The sequence below is a fragment of the Opisthocomus hoazin genome, chromosome 11, assembly GCF_030867145.1.
Source record: "Opisthocomus hoazin isolate bOpiHoa1 chromosome 11, bOpiHoa1.hap1, whole genome shotgun sequence".
Classification (NCBI taxonomy): domain Eukaryota; kingdom Metazoa; phylum Chordata; class Aves; order Opisthocomiformes; family Opisthocomidae; genus Opisthocomus; species Opisthocomus hoazin.
The window spans coordinates 21,071,327-21,093,238 of record NC_134424.1 but is presented as its reverse complement, the minus strand read 5'-3'; the positions used below and the strand labels follow the sequence as shown (position 1 = coordinate 21,093,238).

The 21,912-nt window shown below is 40.8% G+C and overlaps 1 protein-coding gene across 3 annotated transcripts in view; it reads right to left on the bottom strand.

The window, feature by feature from the left end:
- The window catches only part of SLC6A11 (solute carrier family 6 member 11), a 109,602-nt gene that overhangs the window by 9,003 nt on the left and 78,687 nt on the right, over positions 1-21,912 (bottom strand). For all 3 annotated transcript variants that reach the window (XM_075432752.1, XM_075432750.1, XM_075432751.1), the window contains exons 8-12: positions 12,230-12,333; positions 10,315-10,439; positions 8,076-8,188; positions 6,542-6,679; positions 1,416-1,518 (exon numbers count right to left, since the gene is read on the bottom strand). In XM_075432752.1, coding sequence (XP_075288867.1) covers positions 1,416-1,518; positions 6,542-6,679; positions 8,076-8,188; positions 10,315-10,439; positions 12,230-12,333 — 583 coding nt within the window. The remainder of the gene's footprint in view (positions 1-1,415; positions 1,519-6,541; positions 6,680-8,075; positions 8,189-10,314; positions 10,440-12,229; positions 12,334-21,912) is intronic.

Here is a 21,912-nt window from a genome sequence, read left to right as displayed (position 1 = left end):
GGCGGATGTCATTGCTGAGCTACTCTCCATCATCTTTGAAAGGTCCTGGAGGACAGGAGAGGTGCCTAAGGACTGGAGAAAAGCCAGTGTCACTCCAATCTTCAAAAAGGGCAAGAAGGAGGACCCAGGAAACTACAGGCCGGTCAGCCTCACCTCCATCCCGGCAAAGATGATGGAGCAGCTCATTCTGGATGCAATCTCTAAGCAAGTGGAGGAAAAGAAGGCTATCAGGAGTAGTCAACATGGATTCACTGAAGGGAAATTATGCTTGACCAATCTGATAGCCACCTATGGTGGCAAGACCAGCTGGATAGATGAGGGGAGAGCAGTGAATGTTGTCTACCTTGACTTCAGCAAGGCTTTTGACACTGTCTCCCATAACATCCTCACAGGAAAGCTCAGTAAGTGTGGGCTAGACGAGTGGTCAGTGAGGTGGATTGAGAACTGGCTGAATGGCAGAGCTCAGAGGGTTGTCATCAGCGGCGCTGAGTCTAGTTGGAGGCCTGTAACTAGTGGTGTCCCTCAGGGGTTGGTACTGGGCCCAGTCTTGTTCAACTTCTTCATCAACGACCTGGATGAAGGGACAGAGGGTACCCTCAGCGAGTTTGCTGATGACACCAAACTGGGAGGAGTGGTAGATACACCAGAAGGCTGTGCTGCCATTCAGTGAGACCTGGACAGGCTGGAGAGTTGGGCAGAGAGGAACCTGATGAAATTCAAGAAAGGCAAGTGCAGGGTCCTGCACCTGGGGAGGAACAACCCCATGCACCAGTACAGGCTGGGGCTGACCTGCTGGAGAGCAGCTCTGCAGAGAGGGACCTGGGTGTCCTGGTGGACGACAGGTTGACCATGAGCCAGCAGCGTGCCCTGGTTGCCAAGGTGGCCAATGGTCTCCTGGGGTGCATGAAGAGGAGTGTGGCCAGCGGATCGAGGGAGGTTCTCCTCCCCCTCTACTCTGCCCTAGTGAGGCCCCATCTGCAGTACTCTGTCCAGTTCTGGGCTCCCCACTTCAAGAAAGATGAGGAGCTACTGGAGAGAGTCCAGCACAGGGCTACGAGGATCATGAGGGGACTGGAGCATCTCTCCTACGAGGAGAGGCTGAGGGAGCTGGGCTTGTTCAGCCTGGAGAAGAGAAGGCTGCGAGGGGACCTTAGAAATGCTTACGAATATCTCAGTGGTGGGTGTCAGGAGGATGGGGCCAAGCTCTTTTCAGTGGTGCTCAGTGACAGGACAAGGGGCAACGGGCACAAACTGAAGCAGAGGAAGTTCCAGCTGAACATGAGGAAGAACTTCCCTCTGAGGGTGACGGAGCACTGGAACAGGCTGCCCAGGGAGGCTGTGGCTTTCACATTGCTTTTCTGTGAACAGAAAACTTTCATAAAAACTCAAAACCACAGCAATTTTCAGCAACTCACCATAAACCCAGCCTATGCAGATACATTCAAATATGGCAACAAAAAGAAGGCACATGCCACTAGCTGCATACGAGTCAAATAACTGAAAGACGTACATTCCACCCTGAAAGACAAAAACAGACAAAGGAAAAAAAATACTATCTTGGCACCAGTAGGAATATTTCATAGCAAATACGGCTTTAATTACACAGTCAATCTGTTAGTTTCCTGGCAATCTTCCTACTAAAGTTGGTTCCTCCTCGAACAAAGAATATTCCCTTCTCAGTGGTTTGTTATCGTGAAAGATTTTTTCCTTCCATAGCATTTAAGATTTTTCCATACACCAGTTGAATACTGTGGATTTGCTTTAAAGTAAATCCTGGAGTAGAGAGAACTACTTTTGACTTCTTACCAACACTGCCTCCCACCTCCACGCTTTTTTCCACTTTCATTTGTTACCACATCAAGTTGTAGCTAACTACAGGTGATTTGATTTCAAGATCACGGCACATGAAAATACCGGGTCTTGGTTATGTGTCTGTGCTATTAATATGTATAAGAATTAGTTAAAATGTGGGGAAAGAAGGCAAAATCTGTAGCTACTAGAATCACTCTCCAGTGGCATAAGGACTGTAAGGAGTAAACTGACCTACAAAGTTTGAATGTAGCTCACAGCCTTTAAGCCACATTACTTAAATGAGTCACTATTATTTGACCAAAAAAAAAAAAGTGAAATAAGAACCACCCTGACTCCAAGAAAGCTTTTTGAAAATGTTTTCCTAGCAAGTTAAAAATTATTCTCCAAATGGCTTTAAAATAGCTACCTCTGCACTTCCAGAAAGGCGAGCAACCCAAGCCAAGCAGTGTCCTAAGCTGGCATGGCGTGCACACACAGTGCACACTACGCCATCAGTGTTCTGTGGTGCCACAGTGCCAAACAGTAGGAGAAAAGTAAATCTGCTGAACTAAGACATCCTCACTTACAGTTTCACTATGACTCAACTGTATCAATTGCCATATCTGTCAAAGACGTAATTCTTTTCTTTCTTCCTGTATTTTTTCTCCTGCTTACAACAGTTGGAACTGTGCAGGGAACTGCCTGGCTTTATAGAGCCTTTGCCTTGAGGCAAGATGAGAAGAAAACCTATGAAGTCCAATTAATAACATTATGGATAACCTGACTATTAAAATTATATGAATAATATTATACTACTTTCAATGCAAGATACCTAATCTTTTATCACATATGTGTTCAATATTGAAATGATAATGAGGAGGAGAGTCACAAAAGATCACGCCAATAGAAACGAATCCTAAGACTTCCCTCTCTGCAGAAAGCTGTGTGAAGGAAACGGGCTTGAGATCATCTTTTCAGTTCAAATGTAATGCTATTTGGGTAGCACATATGATCCATTACGTCTTAGACAATTTTCTGCAAATGGAAGAGAACCCTAAAAACATAAAGAAAACTAAATAAAAAACAATACCTAGCATTTCCTCTTTTTTTTCTCTGCATTGACTGACTGAAGGCAAGTCGAGATGGGCTCTAAACTTGAAATCCTGTCTAAATCTTACAGAACATAAGAATATTCTGAAGTTATTGTATGTGAAACTGCATTGACATCCAAGCAGGCATTTGGCAAAACTAGTGCCGTGTAGTTAGGAAATCACCATGTATCTGAATGAGAAAGTGTTCCTATCAGGTAAAATATCTTTTAGGAATAATCCAAAGCCTGAATAAAATCCAGGAATGGTACTCAGAAATGCAAGAGAGGATAAGGACAGAGCTGGGATCTATATTTACCCCTGGAGGTTTCACTCATGCATAATGCTTTGATGCCTCACTGAGCTGCCATGGAGTGGAGCATTCTCGACCAGTGTGTCACTTCCACATGGGATCACAGCCATTTAGATTGCGTAGTTGATGATGTAAATAAGTCACATCTCTCAATAATAACTTATGTCTCTCTAGCAATACTGAGAAAAAAGCGTTTCTCTGTCCTTTAAGGTTTCTGTTGAGCAAAAAGTCATGCTCAAAGCACTGAGAAACATCAGCCGTCTCAGACCAGAATGAAAATGTTGAAGTAGAATTTTCTTAATGCAATGAGATTTTTTTTTCTCCTAACGCAGATACTTTTCTGATTATTAGCTACCCTGCTTTTAGTCAGCTCTGCCGTCTGACTGCTTCTGAAAACCTCACAAGTGAACATCTTTACTGCAAAGAGCTCACGGTGAGGTTCAGCAAATATCTGAGCAAACTGGAAACTCAGAGATCAACCAACTAGGACAATACAAAGTAAGGAACACAATTCTGCAAAACTCCTGCAAGAATATTCCTGTCCTTTTGGAGAACTTGCTTCCTCTTCACTCTTCATGGTTACATTTCTTTTAGCCTGTACGTCTCAATAAGGGACCTCTCAGTGCTCCACTTAACATTTGCACTGTGGCAGGAATTATCCAAAATTTCCCCATTTCACATAGCAAAGACATTTATCTTAAAGAGGGTAAGAATGGTTACAGGCAAACTGGTCCATATAAGGTTGCTCTGCTCCAATGCTCCACTTACAGGGATGCACATCTGGAAGGAATTCTTAATCAACCAGTGCCAATTCCTCTGTTCTCACAGGGAATTATGTCACATAATACCTTTCATAAACTAACTGACAATCTGAATTCTGGTTTAAATCCAGAACTATTGTTCTTGGAAAAACTCCTAGAACCTCACTGTTCTGATGGATAGAAATCCTTTCTTAATTTTCAGCCTAATTATTCATGGCCAGCTTATACACCCTGCACTGGGTGTGAGGGAAAGGGAGCCATTCTTTTTGCAGAAATAGTTCATGTTTATATTCACTGTTACATATATGATATACTTACAGAAAGCAATCATACACCTTTTCTAATATTATCATTATTTTGCTGGTTTCTGGTAAAATCAGCTCTGTACTCCTAGGATCATCCTCACAGCTCTTGCTTTGCGTGCTGTTCCAGTCTGAATACAAGTATCCAGAGTCGTACCTAATAATCCAGTGGGACTATTACCTTGTCCACTCCCACCTCTCCATTGGAAATACCTTCCCGAAACATCGAAGAAACATAGTTTTATGTCTACAGCATATCTGTAGTGCTTAGTTTCACATCCAGATACTTCTCTTCCCTAATTGTTTTCAATGCCTAGTAGAAATGTTTATGTTGTCTATGTATGCCCTTATACCTTGTGCTACTATAGTCTACTCCATCTTTAATACTCCGGTCATCCAGTATCATGATGCCTTTTTCTGTGACCCAGGAACATCAGAGTTAAGGAAGCCCAATTTGGACTTAAATCTTATAGATGACTGTGAGCCCTTCTACTTCATGCACTCATTAGGCTACAGCTTTTTTGTGAATTCTCTACTTTTTAATAAAGACTGAGCTCATGCTTTGTTCTTTGGAACAATAAGGACACTTCTAGTCCTTCTTTATACACCTGCAAACTTTAATGAACGTTGAACTTTCATGAAAAAGGACTTGTCTTTGAAACTTCTGTTAAATTGACTGAAATCTGCCAATAGTTTCAAAATTTAAAATGAAGAAGGAATACATCGCCGGAGAGCTAATCGCATGTAGCCAATACCTATACATGACTTGTTTCTGTAGCAAGTCAACTGCAGATACGAGACAACATTGCTACCCAGTGCTGTCTGTGTAACTTCAATAAGAATCTCTTTTAACACCAACAGTCGTCATCTCCTCGCTGTCCAGTTACTTGTACAAGTCATTTTCTTTGGAATAAGATTAATAATTTTTCTTGTGGTGAATTTTCAATTTCTTCACTGAAGTATATAAAACTTCTGGGCAGCTGCATTTGCTTCATACAGAGTCAGGCCTCTTATCAGAGAAAGATATCTGATTAGTCTGGTACAAACTGTCATTTAAAAAAAAAAAAAGTTTCATTTTGTCCTAGTCTCCACTTTCCTCCCCATCTTTAGTTATTCTTTCCTTGAAAGTGTATCTAAAGCTAATATATTCTGATTAGTTGATTTGTTCTGTTCGTTGTAAAAACTTGCATCCTGAGGACAGCAGACTAACATGCCTACAATTGCCTAACACCTTTCTGGGGTGAAATTTGCTCCTTTTCAGTAACAAAGCACTTTGAAAAGCACATAGTCCAAGGACTGTGTAAGGAATTTAAGTGACTCTGGACAAGTTCATGAAGCCCTGGGAGGCTGCTTCGCTGGGAAGCCCTGCCCGAGATTGCTGCACAACAGAGACCCGTCGTGGCCCTTCACGGTTAATACAGCCAGGCTTCCTCGGACAAACATTCCTCGGACATGTAATTCCACAGCTCCTCAGGCGTGGAACTCTGTTGCCTGCCTCGCTCCCTGGCACAGGGAGGCTCTAATGGCCCAGCAAGCAGAAGAATGTGGGCAGAGGAGAGTGTTGACTCTGTCCCTCTTCCTCCTGTCTTGAGAGGGTAAAGTGAAGGAGAGAAAGATTGTCGATAGACCTCACTCTGTACAGCAAGCACTGAGCAGCAAGACTAAACTCCTATCAAGGGATCCCAGAGTCCCTCCCCAATCTAAGTACCAAACACAGTAGCACCAGACATTTTGTGTCATGAACTGACGGGATGGACTGACACTCTCAGAATTTTTCCAAATCCCAAAGCAAACACTCCGGTTTGTTTGAAAAAAAAAAAACACATAATGCTCTTACTGAAGCAATTTCAGCACAGAGATTGGCTGTATTGATTGACCTGGCACAGTGATATAAAAATCAAAGAAGATTTAGTTTTATATTTTCACTTTAATTAATCTTCTTTATTGATCTATTAATCCAAAATGCAGTTGTTTTCAGACTGGTCTGCCCAGAGTAAGTAAGCAGAAACCACCATCGGTCTATCTGGTTGGCGGGTGCAAAGCAGATGGAATTTCCTTGACTACCTAACTTTCATTAAAATATTTCCTAAGCTCAACTGAAAAACTGAGCATACATTTTACATGTGAAGTGTTACACAGTAGTTGAGAACAGTTGCAAGTATTTTGTTATCATATTCCTCACAGTGGAATTTGTCTATGGCAAGTGTTCTTGCATTTTATCTGTTACGGTTATAAACAGAAACTCATTTCCTTTTTTCTGCAGCAGTACAACAAAGCACATCTTACCTCAGTTAACATTATTAGGCCAATGAAGTATGACACAATGGAAAGCCCAAGAATCAGCAGTTCTCTTCTGTAGCCCCTTCGGAAAATCTTTGGGTACATATCTACAACAGCTGTCACAAGGCTTTCCACACACACGAACTAGAAGAAATGATAGGAAAGTACAAATGAAATATGTGTCTCATCTGCTGCTGGGATTTGGATTTGCTACCAAATGCTTCAAATATCCTGATAGGCTCTCATCACAGAGACTGAATGGTCCCTGAGGACACTCTATAAGGAGAAACTCAAACTGAGAGGAACATCATTTCAGAATCAAGAAGTCCATAGCTATGGATTTCCAGTCCACCACCAAATTCAAATAGTTGAATCCGCTAGCATTATCTCAGAATGTATCTGCCCTGTAGCAGATTGATTACATAAAAGTTAAATTTTTCAAATGTGGCTTAAATGGGACTTAAATAGCATACAAACAGTTCATAGGACCGCAGCAGAATTGCACTCTCGGCATCCTGCACTCTTGTCACTCAAAGGAATGCTAGGCAGTGCTATGCACCTTCCAACACTGCTGAATGAACTGCAGCAGGTTTTTTGTAGCAGTCTTCTCCATTTGACAGGAGAGAAGTTCCACAAAGTATTAAGTGCCCAAGCCAAACACATGTAATGAAGGAGGGAAGGAACACGCTTACTAACTTTAAACATCAGCAGAAAGCCAGAGGCCTGAGTGTCTCAACTCAGGGCTCTGGATGAAAGTTTCCAAAATAGGCACTGAAACGAATGCCCAAAAGTAGACAACACAAAGCCTGCTTCACTGTAACAGTGAAGAGCAGAATTCAGGAATTGCTTATTTTTAAAAAGACTTTATAAAAAAATTGTTAGAGCAGGAAAAAGACCAGTTATGAAAACGCTGAGTTTAACAATTGGAAACGTCGTGCAAAATAAGCACTGAAGAGCTTTATTCTACAGTATACAATCATAAACTTTCTGAACCAAATCATGCCACGAGCCGAGCTGCATGCTAACAATGCGAGCTATGTTACATTTTTCATCAAACAGCTTTCACATTTTTTACAGTCACGTAAACAGACAACTTCTGTGCTGTCACCTTGGTGCAGAATATGACTACACATTTCTTGCTATGGTATCTTGAAGTATAAATACACCACAGGAACTTACATTACCACTATCCAATATTCAGTTTCAAAATTCATTGCAAAGTGCTTTAGAAACAGGAAAAGATGACACACTGGTATTTTACGGAACTGTTAATTTTAATTACTCATGTTTAAATTCCACATTAATAATGAAAGCTATAGTCACACTGAATCAGTGTTCGCAGTAAATCACAGTAAATCATAAAGGAATCTCCAGCATCACATAACTAAGACTTAAAATCAGGAACTTGAATCAATGGTTTTAAGCAAGGATTTAAGTTAGGGTTCATTGTTCCATCAGGTTAGATGCTGTTTACATCAAGGATGCTGCTATACACATACTAGGGAATCTGACAAAACATTTAAATGGCATTTTTTCATACCTGACTATCTAATCCAAGGAATATAAGCATCATGAAGAACAGAGTTGCCCACAGGGGAGAAAGAGGCATCATGGTGACAGCTTTAGGGTAAGCAATGAATGCAAGTCCTGGTCCTGAAAAGGAAGAAAAGAAAGGAAATATTTACATGTGCATACTGGGTCTGGCTGAGATGGAGTCTAACTTTCTCCAGAACAGCCTGTACGGTGCATGGCTAACACCAGCACTGCGGCTCTTGCTGAGAAGTGCTTGCACAGCATCGCTTATTAAACCATCTCTGCCTGGCCCCACCAGCTTTCTCACTTTTTCCCTTCCTGTTCCCGTCCCCGCGAGGGTGGGTGAGTGAGTGAGCAGCAGTGTGGATGCTTAGCTGCTGCGAGGCTCAACCCACCACAACTTGATTGCTCTTTATGGCAGATAAGAGGAGCTAAATACAAGGCTGAAAACCTCAAACTCTACATCTCTAATTGTCTAAATATTTGGTGATGAGGCTAATCAGCAATGAAGACTTGCTTGGCACGTCAACTCTGCCTGCATCCTGGCCAAATGTTTGAAGGTCAAGACTTCTGTTAAGACATCACTGTACTTTACGTTCTCCTCCTTCTTTGTGTGGATGTACACAGCAAGGCTCGTACACTTGAATAAATAACAGCACGTGGTCCTGTGATTGCCTTATGTAACTCGTTAACATATTCTGGAATCTTTTTTTTTTCCTGAGACAGCACTGTATCTGACATTTTGTGCAAGAAGGCAGTCAATGGTAAGACCTGCATCTTGGAAGACATACGTGGTGCAAGCCAAATGTCTACAGGTTTGTTCGCAATCTGCTCTGCTTTTCTGAGTGCTGCTGCTGGTACATAACATCAATTCATTGGCTGCATAGTTACAGAAATCTTTAAAATAGAACATTTTTGCAACAGCACTGGTAACTTCTCAGCTCTGCTAAAGCACCATCTCACCTAGCTCATATTTTCCTGTTCTTATTTACCTGCGCCCATTTTTCAGTTGCTGCAAACTCTCCTGCTGTAACAGCTTTTACTGAAGCTAGCCAGCTTTTAAAGCAGAGATATAAAGGCAGTATCACAAGGCTGACAAAGGAGTACCTCTGTGCTCCTGCCGCAGTAACTTCCGTGAAGACCTGTCAACACACTACTGCTTTTTCATTTAACGCAGTATTTGCAAGCTCCTACAGTTTACAGAGTTGCTGCAGTCTTTCAACCTTTTTCTGTATAGTTTCTATAATAGTATAAGCCAGTTGTCTTCGGGGCTTTAGGAAAAGAGAAATATTTTCCATGACACTGCCAGTGAAGCTCTACTTGCTTTGCAGCTTTCCTGCTAACCTCGGCTAACTTCATGCGAGTCATTTCTCCTTCTCAACAGTTCAGCATTATACCGCCCTTCTTTCTGGGCAGCACTCCTGGTGTTTCTGTTCTGTTGAGTTTTAAGCGATGCTTCAAGATGTTACATCCACAGAGGCATTAAAGAGCAATTAACTTTCATTGGATGCCTAACTCCAAGTGATGGTAATGAACATTAGATGGTTAATTTCTAGTAGGGCTGGGCCTTTGTGCCTTTCTGGACTCAAAACAAGAAATTTTTTACTTAATGAACCAGAGCATCTCAGTGTATGTCCCTGGGAGAAAAACTTACTGATCTTAGGAGATGCCATTAGCTGTCTGACTGTTAGAAATCTGTATTTGGATAGTATACATTAAGCAAGACTTGAGAGGACTTCCAAAGATTTCTCATAAACAGCTAGTTTCTCATTGCTTTAACAGCTGTATCTTTTCTCTTTTTCTTTCATTCTTTTTTCTTTTTTTTTTCTCCCCAGAAGGAACAAATATTTGTGTGGCTTTCGGTCTGCCCCATTTAAAGAAAACTGAATGCTCCTTTCACGAGGATGTAACACGCAAGGGGCATACCTGAGCAATATATCTCTGCTAAAGAGTCTTCTGGATGCTCAGCTGTAGTAAGTTTGTGTTACAGTAGCTCCTTGACTTTATGAATTTGGTGCTATGCACAATAACAATATTTTTCACATATAAATGTATGACCATAAAAATAGTTAAGAATTCTTCTTATAGCAGTTATTCCAATGAGTCAGGTAAGAGGCTTTTAAAAGGAGTTTTCTAAAACTATCTGCAAAACAGTCAACTTACCTGTAAGACAATGGCATAGGCTAAGTATTTTGACAGCAACCCCTGGGCATCACTGTTAACAGAAAACTGCTTTTGGAACTTACCCGATTCTGCAACTTCTGCAATGGGCACGCCTTGTTCATAAGCCATAAATCCAAGAACTGAAAAGATAGCAAAACCAGCAACAAAGCTTGTGCCACTGTTCAAGCAGCAGAGCATGATGCAGTCTCTGAAAATACAAATAAAAAATACCGCAGTTGATCTCCAGAGCCTGGGTTTCTTTCATATACTGAACCATAGGACTAACAGAACCCCAAGCTGCACCAATGGACACGAAGTTGCTCATTAAGAGTAAGCTCTTCTTCAGAATCATACTTGGGACACAAAAAAATCTGTCTTATTTAGGAGATCTGTGAAAACGTTTTGTTAGAGGAGTTGCGAAGTCTGGATTAAGTAAAAAGTACTGTGTTGCAGCATCTTGCTCAGGAGCTTTACAAGAGAGCCGCTGCTGTTTTTCACAGGCTATGCTGCTAGGGTCAGAGGAGAAGAAGGAAAATTACACAAGCTCTCTGATCACACATCAAAACTCCTGCTTTTTGTAATGAATTGCAAAACCAGAATAAAAAGATTACTGGGGTCCTTGAGCCAGTGACAGAATTGTTTCTAGATAGAATGCAACTAGAAAGAAACAAAAATAAAATTTAATAGGAGAGAAAAGGAGTAGCGCCTTTATTAAAGCATCACTTGTGCTAATTAGGGAAAACTTTCATTACCCACTGCTGTGTAGGGGCATTCCTTACCCTCTGTTGGAGCATCTTTATCATTATTCTGAAAATAATGTCAATCAGCACTTAAGATTGTAGGGGACTTACACTACTTTATACAGCAAAACATTTGGATTTTTGGCTGTCATAGGCAAGCAAATAGTAACTTCTGTTGCTGCTAAGTTACTTTGCATGTTTAGATGGCAAAGTACCCTTAGCTGCTGCTGGACAGCTTTGCAGACATTCAGCGGGTGGATACATCCGTGCCCCTGTGATCCCCGGCATCCCAGTTCCCCCTCTGCCTGGAGGCTCTTACTGCTTGGTGTTTCTCTGGCAGCAGAGCAAGTTGTTGCTACGACATGGCAAGGAGGCAGCAGCCTGCTAAACCGGTCTCCTGCACTCTCCAAGTAAAACTGTAATTTAGAATTTAAATACTTACACTTTTGGGGACTTAGGGGGTGTGTCTTTGGGGTGCTTTTGCTTTTCGACTGCGTTATTTCCTTTATAGAAAAAAGAATTTTTAATTCTCTGGATATCATAATGGAGTCAGCACAGTCAAACTGTCATCTACTGTCTTGTATTAAAGGCTGTTGAACTGTAGGAAAACTAACTCAGTAACTACTGATGCCAGAAGAAAAAAGTGCTCGTATTCCTGCCCATGCCAGTAAAATGGAATGAGGATTTTGTGTGAGCCATATCCTTTTGACATTGATTCAGGAAAGATTAAAACCTCCTGAAGTCATTAGCAGCTTCCTTACTGACTTCTATAAAGATGAGCAATGTAATGCTATCCATTTCTCCTCTGCTCTAGCTAGGAGCCAGCAAGCTACAGGGAAAAGTGACATTCAGAGCATAGACCAAACTCAGGTGAATTTTAATAACAATTTTTGGTAGGATTTTTTTTTAAGCAGATATACATTATACAATCAAATATTGCATAGGTATGCAATTATACATGTATGAAATTCAGTATATCATACATGCAGTTGTGTATATATGTGTGTACTGAGTGGCTTGTGTCTGTGCAAGGGTCAGATATGATCAAAAGGGATGAAAACACCATATTTTGGAAAAGAGTTCCTCTGAAACAATTATAAAAACCATTACAGATCTCTGTTCTACAAAAACATGTGCATGTGCTTATGATTACTCATGCAAGCAGCTAAGAAAAGTGAAGTACTTCTCAGGTAAGCTAAGTATGTGGACGCTTCCATCCCTGAAACTAAATGTAAAAATAAAGTATGGAAGATATTACCTGTAGCAGTTGTTATTATAGTTGTTGTAACTTCCCAGGGCTGTCAAGCACCCCAAGCAGATTGCGTAAGAAAAAAATATCTGTGTACCGGCGTCCACCCACACCTGAGGACACAAAAATGGAGTGGTTAAAAAAGGTCAAGAGGAAATCACCTTTATGCATATATTGACCACAAATTAGCACAGGCAACTGTACAGGATATTAGCGTCTGGCAAGTCTTTTAGAAGTCACAATCCTAAAAATACATGCAGCAAGTTAAATTCCCCTCTTCTTCCCAGTGGTATAAACAAGGAGTAACTCAGCTAGTCTTTACAGGTTCAGCCTAATCTAAGTAGAAAGAGAGACAGAATTTCTGGAGAAGAACCTCATCCAGTATAAATTCTTTAATGGTTTTATTAACACTAGAAGGTATTAGCAATTGCAACCTAAATAGAATCATATGCATTTATCTCATTCTCAGTTGATAATTATCGATTCAAACTTAAAAGTTTCGTGTGGAAAAATACTCTAAAGATAAAATATTGCATTCATAGACAATATACAAATTAAGCTGGGGAAAGAGAAGAGATGACGTATTCAGAGAAAGAGAGGGTTTTTTTAGCAATACTTAATGGCTTCAGTTCGGCACCAGGACATGGTTGTTCTGGTCACTGTACAAAAGACAAACAGAAGTTCTGCAGAGCTTAGCATGTAAGTACCTTTGTAATATCATTATGGTAACATTTATACCCTAAAGCGATATCCTGAATTCTAAATCAGGGAAAAGAAAATAAAAGGTAGCATGAGCTGTCACAGTGAGATTATTCTCCTCACAGCAATCCTAGAACATTAATATAACACACAATTCTTTTGATTTTAAAAATACTCCAACAAGACAGTTCACTAGACTAGAGCCTAGGTGTGTGATTACTGGAGGTGAATATACTCTTTTAACTCCTGATTTTGCCATGAGAGCAATGTGAAGAACCCACACCTACACAGCTGCACTGTTTTTTCCAGTCCAATAAATTCTGACTCCCAGTTTCCTGGGATAAATGAGCTCTGTAAATTTTTTTTTTACAGCAGACCAACCAAAGTGCTTTTCAGAGAAGTAACAAAACACTGACTGATAACCAGAGGCAATAGCTGTGTAGCCATTAGCTGCTCTAAGTTTGAGACAGGAGAGAGGTAATGCAGGTAAGGATTTCATGACTACTAACAGTAATACTTGTAACAGTGATCAAATACTCATAAATATATGAAGAGGATGTATTTGGTTCAGATGTGATCGAGTGAGACCTTGGTCTCTGGAGTTGTTGTGAGCATTTCTGTTTAGGAATAACATTAAGATCACATTTGATTTGCATCAGTGGCTTAAATGGTTTCATTGCTGTCATACTGAATAAGATACAGCTGGTTACATCTCGAGTTTCACCACTAGGTAAGGAAAAAGCTACACAGAGAAAGCCTTTTGACAGACAGGCTCTTTAACATGATCGGAAGCTCCCAAAAAGCTGTAAGTAGCATAGGTCAACTGAAAATGCACGGTCTTCTTAGGCACAAACAAAAGCTAGGAAACTGGATCAACACGTGTAGAATGTGCTGTTTCCTTCCATTTCAGGTTTTGCACAATGTATTGTTGCAGTGCATTGTACAGCACTCAGATGAGCAACAGCCTTTCCTGCTGGCATGTGCCAGCTCCACAGAAGTCCGATTAGTCCGTGGACAGCAAGGAATAGTGGAAATGGGGGCAAAGAAGAATGGTAGCCTGAAGTGAGAAACCCCAGAGCTGCATGACAAGACGAGCAGAAAGCACATCCCTCTGGAAGTCCTATGTACCTCGTTAGGAACCCAGATAAAATTCTGGCCATAAGTGATGTTACTTCCTTCAAAGAAAACAAGTCTCCTCTACAGACCACAACATCTGACAGTGATTCAACATAAAAAGTGGCAAAAACTTTAGGAGAAACATGTTCTGTAAGCAAATGTTCGCATATTCTATAAAAGTTGAATCGGATTGAAGAGTCCTTTGTTTTCGTTGCACTATATGACATCAATCTAGAAATTCCATCAGGCGTGCCAACCTCTTCAAGCCGTACAGTTGATATTACAGACCAGCTCTCCATATTCTTGCCCAAACAGCCAGCGACCATTTGACGTTTAGCATCAGACTGCAGTACTCATTCCTGGTTGGAGAATTTGTCGAGGTACAGAAATTGTTTATTAGTCTAAGTCACACCCAGCCTTAGTAATTCATAAACTGTACCTCAAGGGAAGTTGTTCTCATTAAAACTTCTAGTGGGTGCAGACGGGGTCTTGCAGACAGCACTCACAAATCCAGGTGCCATCCATCTGGCTTATGGCAACAAAAGCATCATAAATTATTTCTGAGAGTGCTGAATTTGCAATGCCTGGCTTAGACTAGCACATGGAGTGAATGTAGCACGATTCCGCAGAACAATGAAATTCTGAAGGACAAAGAAACACTGCCCGTGAGCTGCAAACCAAGGGTTCTGGAGCCAGCAGCTGGTGAAAGGCCGGGACAAAAGAGGTACATTTTTTCTGAAATGAGACAGGGCTTGATGTGTTTCTGGCATGAGTACATTCCAGAGGAAAGGGCCAGTATCACAGAACATCCTGTTCATGCTTTATAAACCTTCTACCTTGAAAATTCTTTGGTTAGTGAGAATTAAGTCAATTCAGGAGTATGCATTCATAAATTTGGGGACTGAAAATGTTTTATAGTCTTCTATTAGCCCCTACTTTAAAATACAGAACTAAGTGTTTCTTCTTACTATTTTCATCTCATATCTAGCATGTTTCCATGCCAAAAGAAGATTAAAATTAAAGCACAAAACCTACTTTAATTATACCTTAATATTTAAAAAATTCAAATGCCAAAGGACAGAACCTTTATATCTACTATGTTTACATTTTAGCACCCCCATTACAGCCGTTTTCTAGACACGCTAGGCCCAGTGCTACATTAGTGATGGTATGGGCAAACAAGATGAACGCAAGCTCAGAACACAGCAGCACAGCTCTTGCTCTGACTCCTGCACAGAAAGCATGCTGGCTGGCTAAGAAGGGGCTGTTCAGTGAGCCCACGCGATGAAGCTCTGCTCCCAAAGGGAGAAGGCACAGTAAACAAGCCCTGACTCTATGGCACTGCCTGCTTTCTCCAAGTAGAAATGAGGCATGACAGATGATGGTGAGTTTCTCCACTTCCCATTTACTGAGTGGGAAAGGGAACAGCAGAGCTGTCTGTGCCCTGGTCCCCATTTTGAGGCTTTCCCACACATCACTTCACCGCTTTCCTGATTCACACCATTAGCTCACAAGCCGTGGTTTCTGCTCCATCGCGCTGATAACTAACTTATGTTGGTACAAACACAATTCCACAAAACAGAATAAACAAGAACATTTTTTACTAAAAATGGCAAGTACTCTTTAGCAAAGTCTAGCTCTCAAAACCTAGCAATACCCAGATTTTAAGTCCGCCTGGGTAATCTTAACTTGGCCTTCTTGTGTGTATGTCTAGGACACAATCTTCATTTACATGACTATTCATCCTTCTGCCCAGGGAGATGAATCGAGCGAGTCACACAGAGGATCCTGTTGTCTGGAGGATCCCTTGCCTCATTCGTTGCCATGATTATAGCGCACGTAATGAATGAAGAAGGATAAAGCAGAAAGAAGAGGGATGTGCTGTAGTGAAGACAACAGAAGGCTGCTCTGGAGAATTAGATTCTTTTCATGTCTCTACTATAAAGTTCCTGTGTGACGTTATGTCCATAAATCACTTAAACCAACCCTTTCTTAAGTGTTCATTAACTGCGTAGTCCTCATTTAATGGGTGTCCAAAGTGAAGTACAAAATTACTGAGCATTCACTGTTGCAACCAAGGTGAACTGAAGCCATGCATGGGACAAGCGAAAAAAACCACATCATAAAATGCCAGGTCTACCAACTTCAAATTGAAAAATCCCAAAATGACTGACAGCCTTTAATTTTTGCCTCACTATATATCTCTCTACCTCAGTAAGATGGGGTCATGCCCTACAATGAAAACAAAATAACTGAGGTTTATGAAACACGTAGACAGTGCAGAAATCAGCCACTTTGAAGGGCTGAGCCATTTTTTGTGATAACCGAGGCCTGAATGATATGCAGTATATTTACAGGGCCAAGCAATGGGTGAAATGGATAAAGCAAAATATTGCATAACTGTCCTGAAATGAGCTTAGTGGATGCTGTACCCGAATAAAACAGAGACCTTGGAGAAAACCCGTTATATGTTAATGTTTATTCTTTCCATAATGCATGGAATAAAAATTAATATTGCTCATCAGAAGGACTATCGTTAGATTCGGTTTTCCTCTGACTTTGTACCTTCCCTTTGCTTTCCATACTCTCTATTAGATATGGTACAGAATTACAGAAAATACAAGTACACAGTTGAGACAGCTTGGCAGACCATACCTCCCTATACAGAATCCGCACCGCCGGGGCTCAGTACGTACTGCTGCCTCAAGAACTGCGCAGCAGATACTGCGACGGCCTCACCTAACCTGTACGGTTACACGCTACATGTGACTTGCATTCAGCAGACTCACAGTGCAGGCACAGCAAGCTCCCAACCACTTCAGAGCATAAGCCATGTTAACTCATGTCTTCCCAAAAAGGTCTGCATAGGTATACTGGCATATTCCCTACACCAGGATAGGGAAACCTCAGAGATCAGGATCTACGGGGGTTCCTGCAGCAGCCTGTCTCAGGAGGGAGCCCTTGCCACCTTTAGTCCGTATCATTTCCATGTAACAAATAACTGGGAGAATATTGTTCACCACTTAAGGCCATACCTTATTCCAGATGTCCTTAACTGCTCTTAAAGCAAAGCAAACACTACTATGCAGCTATTATGGAATCCTCCCGTGACTGCAGGAAACATCTCCTAGGACAACCTGACTTTAGCGGGCACTTCCACAAGCTTGTAGAGTCATGACAAACAACTAAATGTAAATCAGAAGGTATAAAATTGTTTCATGCCTGGGGAATATAGCAAAATTCTGTAGTTATTTTCAGTCTGATCCTCCTAAAAGATACGTAGTCCTAAAAAAAATATTATGCTGTCACGTGAAAAGCTTCATTTTACACCTCAGCTAGGAAACTATTAATGAAATTTCACTATTCTGTTGAGTTGTGCATGTCTTTGCATATTAGCCTAGAGAAAAAAGCAAGGTGCCTAAAATGCATGCTGAGGACATTTTGAGCAGAAGTGGAAGGGGTTTGTTAAAAATGTGATACTCGGAAGTTATGTTTGTGGCAGGTTATCTGTTCAAATCCACAGCCAGGCATCTTGCTCCTCAGTGCCTGGGCCCTGGAGGAAGACAGGACCTGGGTCAGTCTACATTGCCTCTGCCTGTGAGGATCAAGTCTGTGGGCTGGCTAGGCAAGCTCTTGGGAGAAACACCAGCTTATGGTTTAATTTTTCAGTCTGTTGCTCAAATAATGACAAAAATGGGAACAGCAAACAGAAGAGAATGATTTTTTAGAAATTGCCCAGTGCAGCACTAAATCACCTCGACCACTTCCTATACTTACGCCTTGTTCGAGTATCTGACTCTGCACTCAGTTGTGTGTGCGCCTGTACAGTCAACAGATGAGAACAACCACTGTGTAACACTACTGCTATTGTCACTGTGGCATTAAGTAGAAAAGACCAAATATGGGCCTGAAAGCTACGATGGAGTTTACACCAAAACACCCAGAAAAGCTCTAAAGAGCAGGCAGTGTCTAGACGATGAAGCGTATGCCTAATTACACATAAAGAAAAGTAGCAGGAATGAATAAAGCTGCTACAGAGTAAGGCTCCCAGTTTTATACCAAACAGGAAAACAGCATTGTCAGTGTCATTACCACCGGCTCAGACCTAAGAGCTGTATCTGACCTGTCAGATGTCCATCAGAAGAGGCGCCACGATTTCCTCCCAGTGGTATGGCTCTCTGAACTCACAGCACCAACAAGGATGTTGAAGTAGTAGCTGTGGGATCCTGACACTAGCTGGGACTTATATGTAGGCTTTAGGTGCCTGGGTTTTATGGTTCCAGACGGATTCGTTTATGTAAAGAAACACACACGTCACCCTTTGTCTTCTTCCAATCTGCTCAACTGTATTTCACACATTTCTTAATGGTACCAAATCATTGTGATACTTTGCTTCAGGGGACAGTTTAGAGAGTTTTCAGTCTAATGGCTAATCTAAAAGCACGGCAACACCCATGTTTCTCCACACATAACCAACCCACCTTGAACAATCAAGCACTACGAGGATTCTTCCATTAAACAAAATGTATGTGTCTGTCTTCCCATAACCTTTCCCACAGTCTACAGTTAACAGATCTGTTAAAAATTAGAAACATGTAAGGGCTGCTACTGTTTGTACCCACACACTTAAGTTTGCTTCCTTGAGTATTTCTATCAAAATCAAGGGAATTATTTTCACAGTGGTGTCTGAGTACTGGCTTAAATATGCATCCCAGTGATGTAGTTTCATAAATATGCACTTTTTTTTTTCATTCTTAAAAGTGAGATTGAACACCCACTTCAGCTGCAAAGCATCCTTAACTACAGAGTGGTTAATGACAATTCCATAATGAAGCACTCTCTCTGAGAATATGGGAGATCTCACAGGCTAGTTAAATGCTGCACTCACTCTTTAAAACATAATGTTCCAAATGTTGATAGTCATTTATTTCCTATTTTGTTATCAGAGAATGAGCAATCACTTTAGAGTTTTCTTTTAATTTAAATTATTCTTTACTTTTTTTATGAATCTCAGCAGTGTTTGTATTTTAAAAAGCAGTTTGCCTTTGGTTTCAAATAAGAACTTTAAAAAGAAAGCCTTTGCTGTCAGTATATAATAAAGGAAATTTCAAGGTGAAGGCACAGAATAGTTGCAGATTTTTATAACAATAAGAACACCTGAATAAAACCTGTTGCCAAACAGATCTAAATCGGAGCATTTAAGTCCTATACATCATGACAGGTTTAATGTTCCTGTGCCAGTATCTCTCACAGCATGTGCAGAAAATGTAAAAAATTCATGTCAGCTGCAGAACATCTCTACCTGTATTAGCCTGCCAGGTTCAGCATTTTCAAGCTGGCTTCTAAAGCATATGCTTTGCAAGTCTCTGGTCGCAAAGCATGGTTTGCACACAAGCCACCTGGGAGTCAGCCAAGCTATCTATTCCTGTACTGTGAAAGGTAGCCCAGCTCCGTCAATGGAGGGGGATAAATGGAGAAGACTAAACCAAGACTAAACCAAGATAAGAAAATAATAAAAACAAAGTCCATATGCAGCGTAGAAGAAGATGGACAGCAAACAGTGATGAAAACCAGTTACGAAGTCACACAGGGTGGCCAGGATAAAGACCTTAGCTTTGTCCTCTGGGCAAAAGTACGGTACATTCTTTCACCATCATACAAGTTTAGACCTGACAGGACTGTAAGAAACTACAAAAGTGTCTTACTCTTGAAGCAGCACCTGCACTTAAACAGTATCCCCATCAGACATGATGGAATTAACAACATGTTTAATTATGAGCATTACTAGAAGCTTTTGGAGAATTGAACCGTTTCAAAAGAATCTGCCAGCTGTGTACCTAACCTAGGCTCCTTGCTCTCCTCCTGCCACCTGAATTAGAGACGAGTGTTTTAGGGACTGCCTTTGGCGATGCCAGCTACAGCTCCAAGCACTGCTACAACAAGTCAGAATAGGTCTAATAATTTCTGACATAAAACTTCAGAAAACACAAAATACATGCTGAGCAAAGTATGATTTAAAAAAATATAGTTTCTAATGACTCTGGGAAAAATCCAAAGTCCCTATTTCACCTTGTCTTTTCATCTCAGATAGTCTGAGTCCTTCTTTTCTGGGAGTTTGTCATTAAAGACTGCTTTCAGCTACTAGCTGATGTACCTGGCTGAATAGGAGCTGAAAGTGAAAACCAAGCTGCCCTTTCTGCTGTAACCTCACAAGAACAGCAGGTGCCTGTGCTGTGAGCCTACACATACAATCGGATCGATGGGCAGATGCTACAAAGCTATTCTGACCTTGTTTCAAGGTCAGACTGGAACCTTTCTTTCCTCTCACGATTAACAGGCCTTCATTTTACACTGACAACAATAAATAGAGCTGTGATTGTACACAGGAAACAAACATGAGTAACTCAGCTACATTAAACTAAACAAACCCTACCTTTTTCCTGCAGACATACTTGCTCATGCACAAGTCCTGCACATGCAGAGGTTCCTGCTCTGGTGTAGCAACCTGGAGGAGTCCAGGGCCACTGGATTCTGCTACTCTAAATAACATTTTGATTTTAAGAAAAGAGAGAACACATACTCTCTACCGCCACAGGGAAGTACCATATAGCCTGAAGTTTCTCAGGCAATGAGCTTTACCACTTTTTATTCACAAGACTATTCCAGTCTTAGATCCCAAGCCTCTGAAGTAAATGACGATATTATTGCTAAGATGAACTTCTGAAGTCACCAGGAAACTAAGAATTTTTCTACTGATTACAGTTTGCCAACACAGTGTAGGGCAATGTACAACTATAAAAATCATTCCTGGAACATTTCTTAAATTGCTGTTTATTACATTCCTCTGCTACAAGTTACATTTTCACATATATATGACTGTATCTTCTAAGAAAAATTATAATATAGGAAGTAGTGGAGGACTGAGTATTTTACCTCTGACTGTATTCCAATTAAAGTAATTTTTTTCCAGTGTTCTCATTACGAAGAACATTCAACCACATCACAAACTTATGTTTGGCATGGTGTAGCATAGTTGACAATTGCAGGAAAGAGACCAGGATGATAAGCAGACTGTTGTACGAAGGCTGGATATATGTACACTGGACAGAATGCAACAGGTATACTTTGTCAAATGGCTGGAGAAGAGGCCGAAGCACCTACATCTGCCCTGGAGGCCACACTGAGCAGGAACGTGCAGTGGATTTAGATCCCGTTGCAAAAGTGCAAAAGGTTCTACTCTGCACAATTCACTGCTATCAACTGAAATCTCTGTTCAAAGGCACAAAAAAGAAATTAAATTCATTTATTCTCTAGTCACTCTCATATTCAACTGAAATTTTTTTCTTCAATAGCAGCTAACAAATATCAGCTGAATGTCTGTGCTATGCAACTGTGCAAAATACCTTTTTCAGTTCAAAGTACTCTTCTAGTCTCAAACCCAACCCAAATGATTAGAAGATGCAGACATGCAAAGGGAATAAATCCATTCCTTGCACGCATTCGAGTCTTCCTGACTAGCAGTACACTGATAATGTATCTTATTCCTATGAATCCCGCAGAGAAAATCAGAAAAGAATAAACTTTATTATCTTAATTTTCCCACATAACTAACACAGTTAGAATTGCATAGTTTCTCATGTTTAACTATAAAATAGAAAAAAGAATGATTTTCTAATCTTGGTATATGTTGAGTTGCAAAAAAAAAAAAATACATATCTTTTCAACAGATCTAATTAAAAAAAAAGACACATTCATTTAGAAATCAGACAAAAAGATATTTCACAAAATTAAACTAGTTAATCCCAGGGGTCACAATGAAAAGCTTTTTGCTGCCTAGGAAAGTACAGCTTCCCGTTTGAAACCAAAATATTGGGACA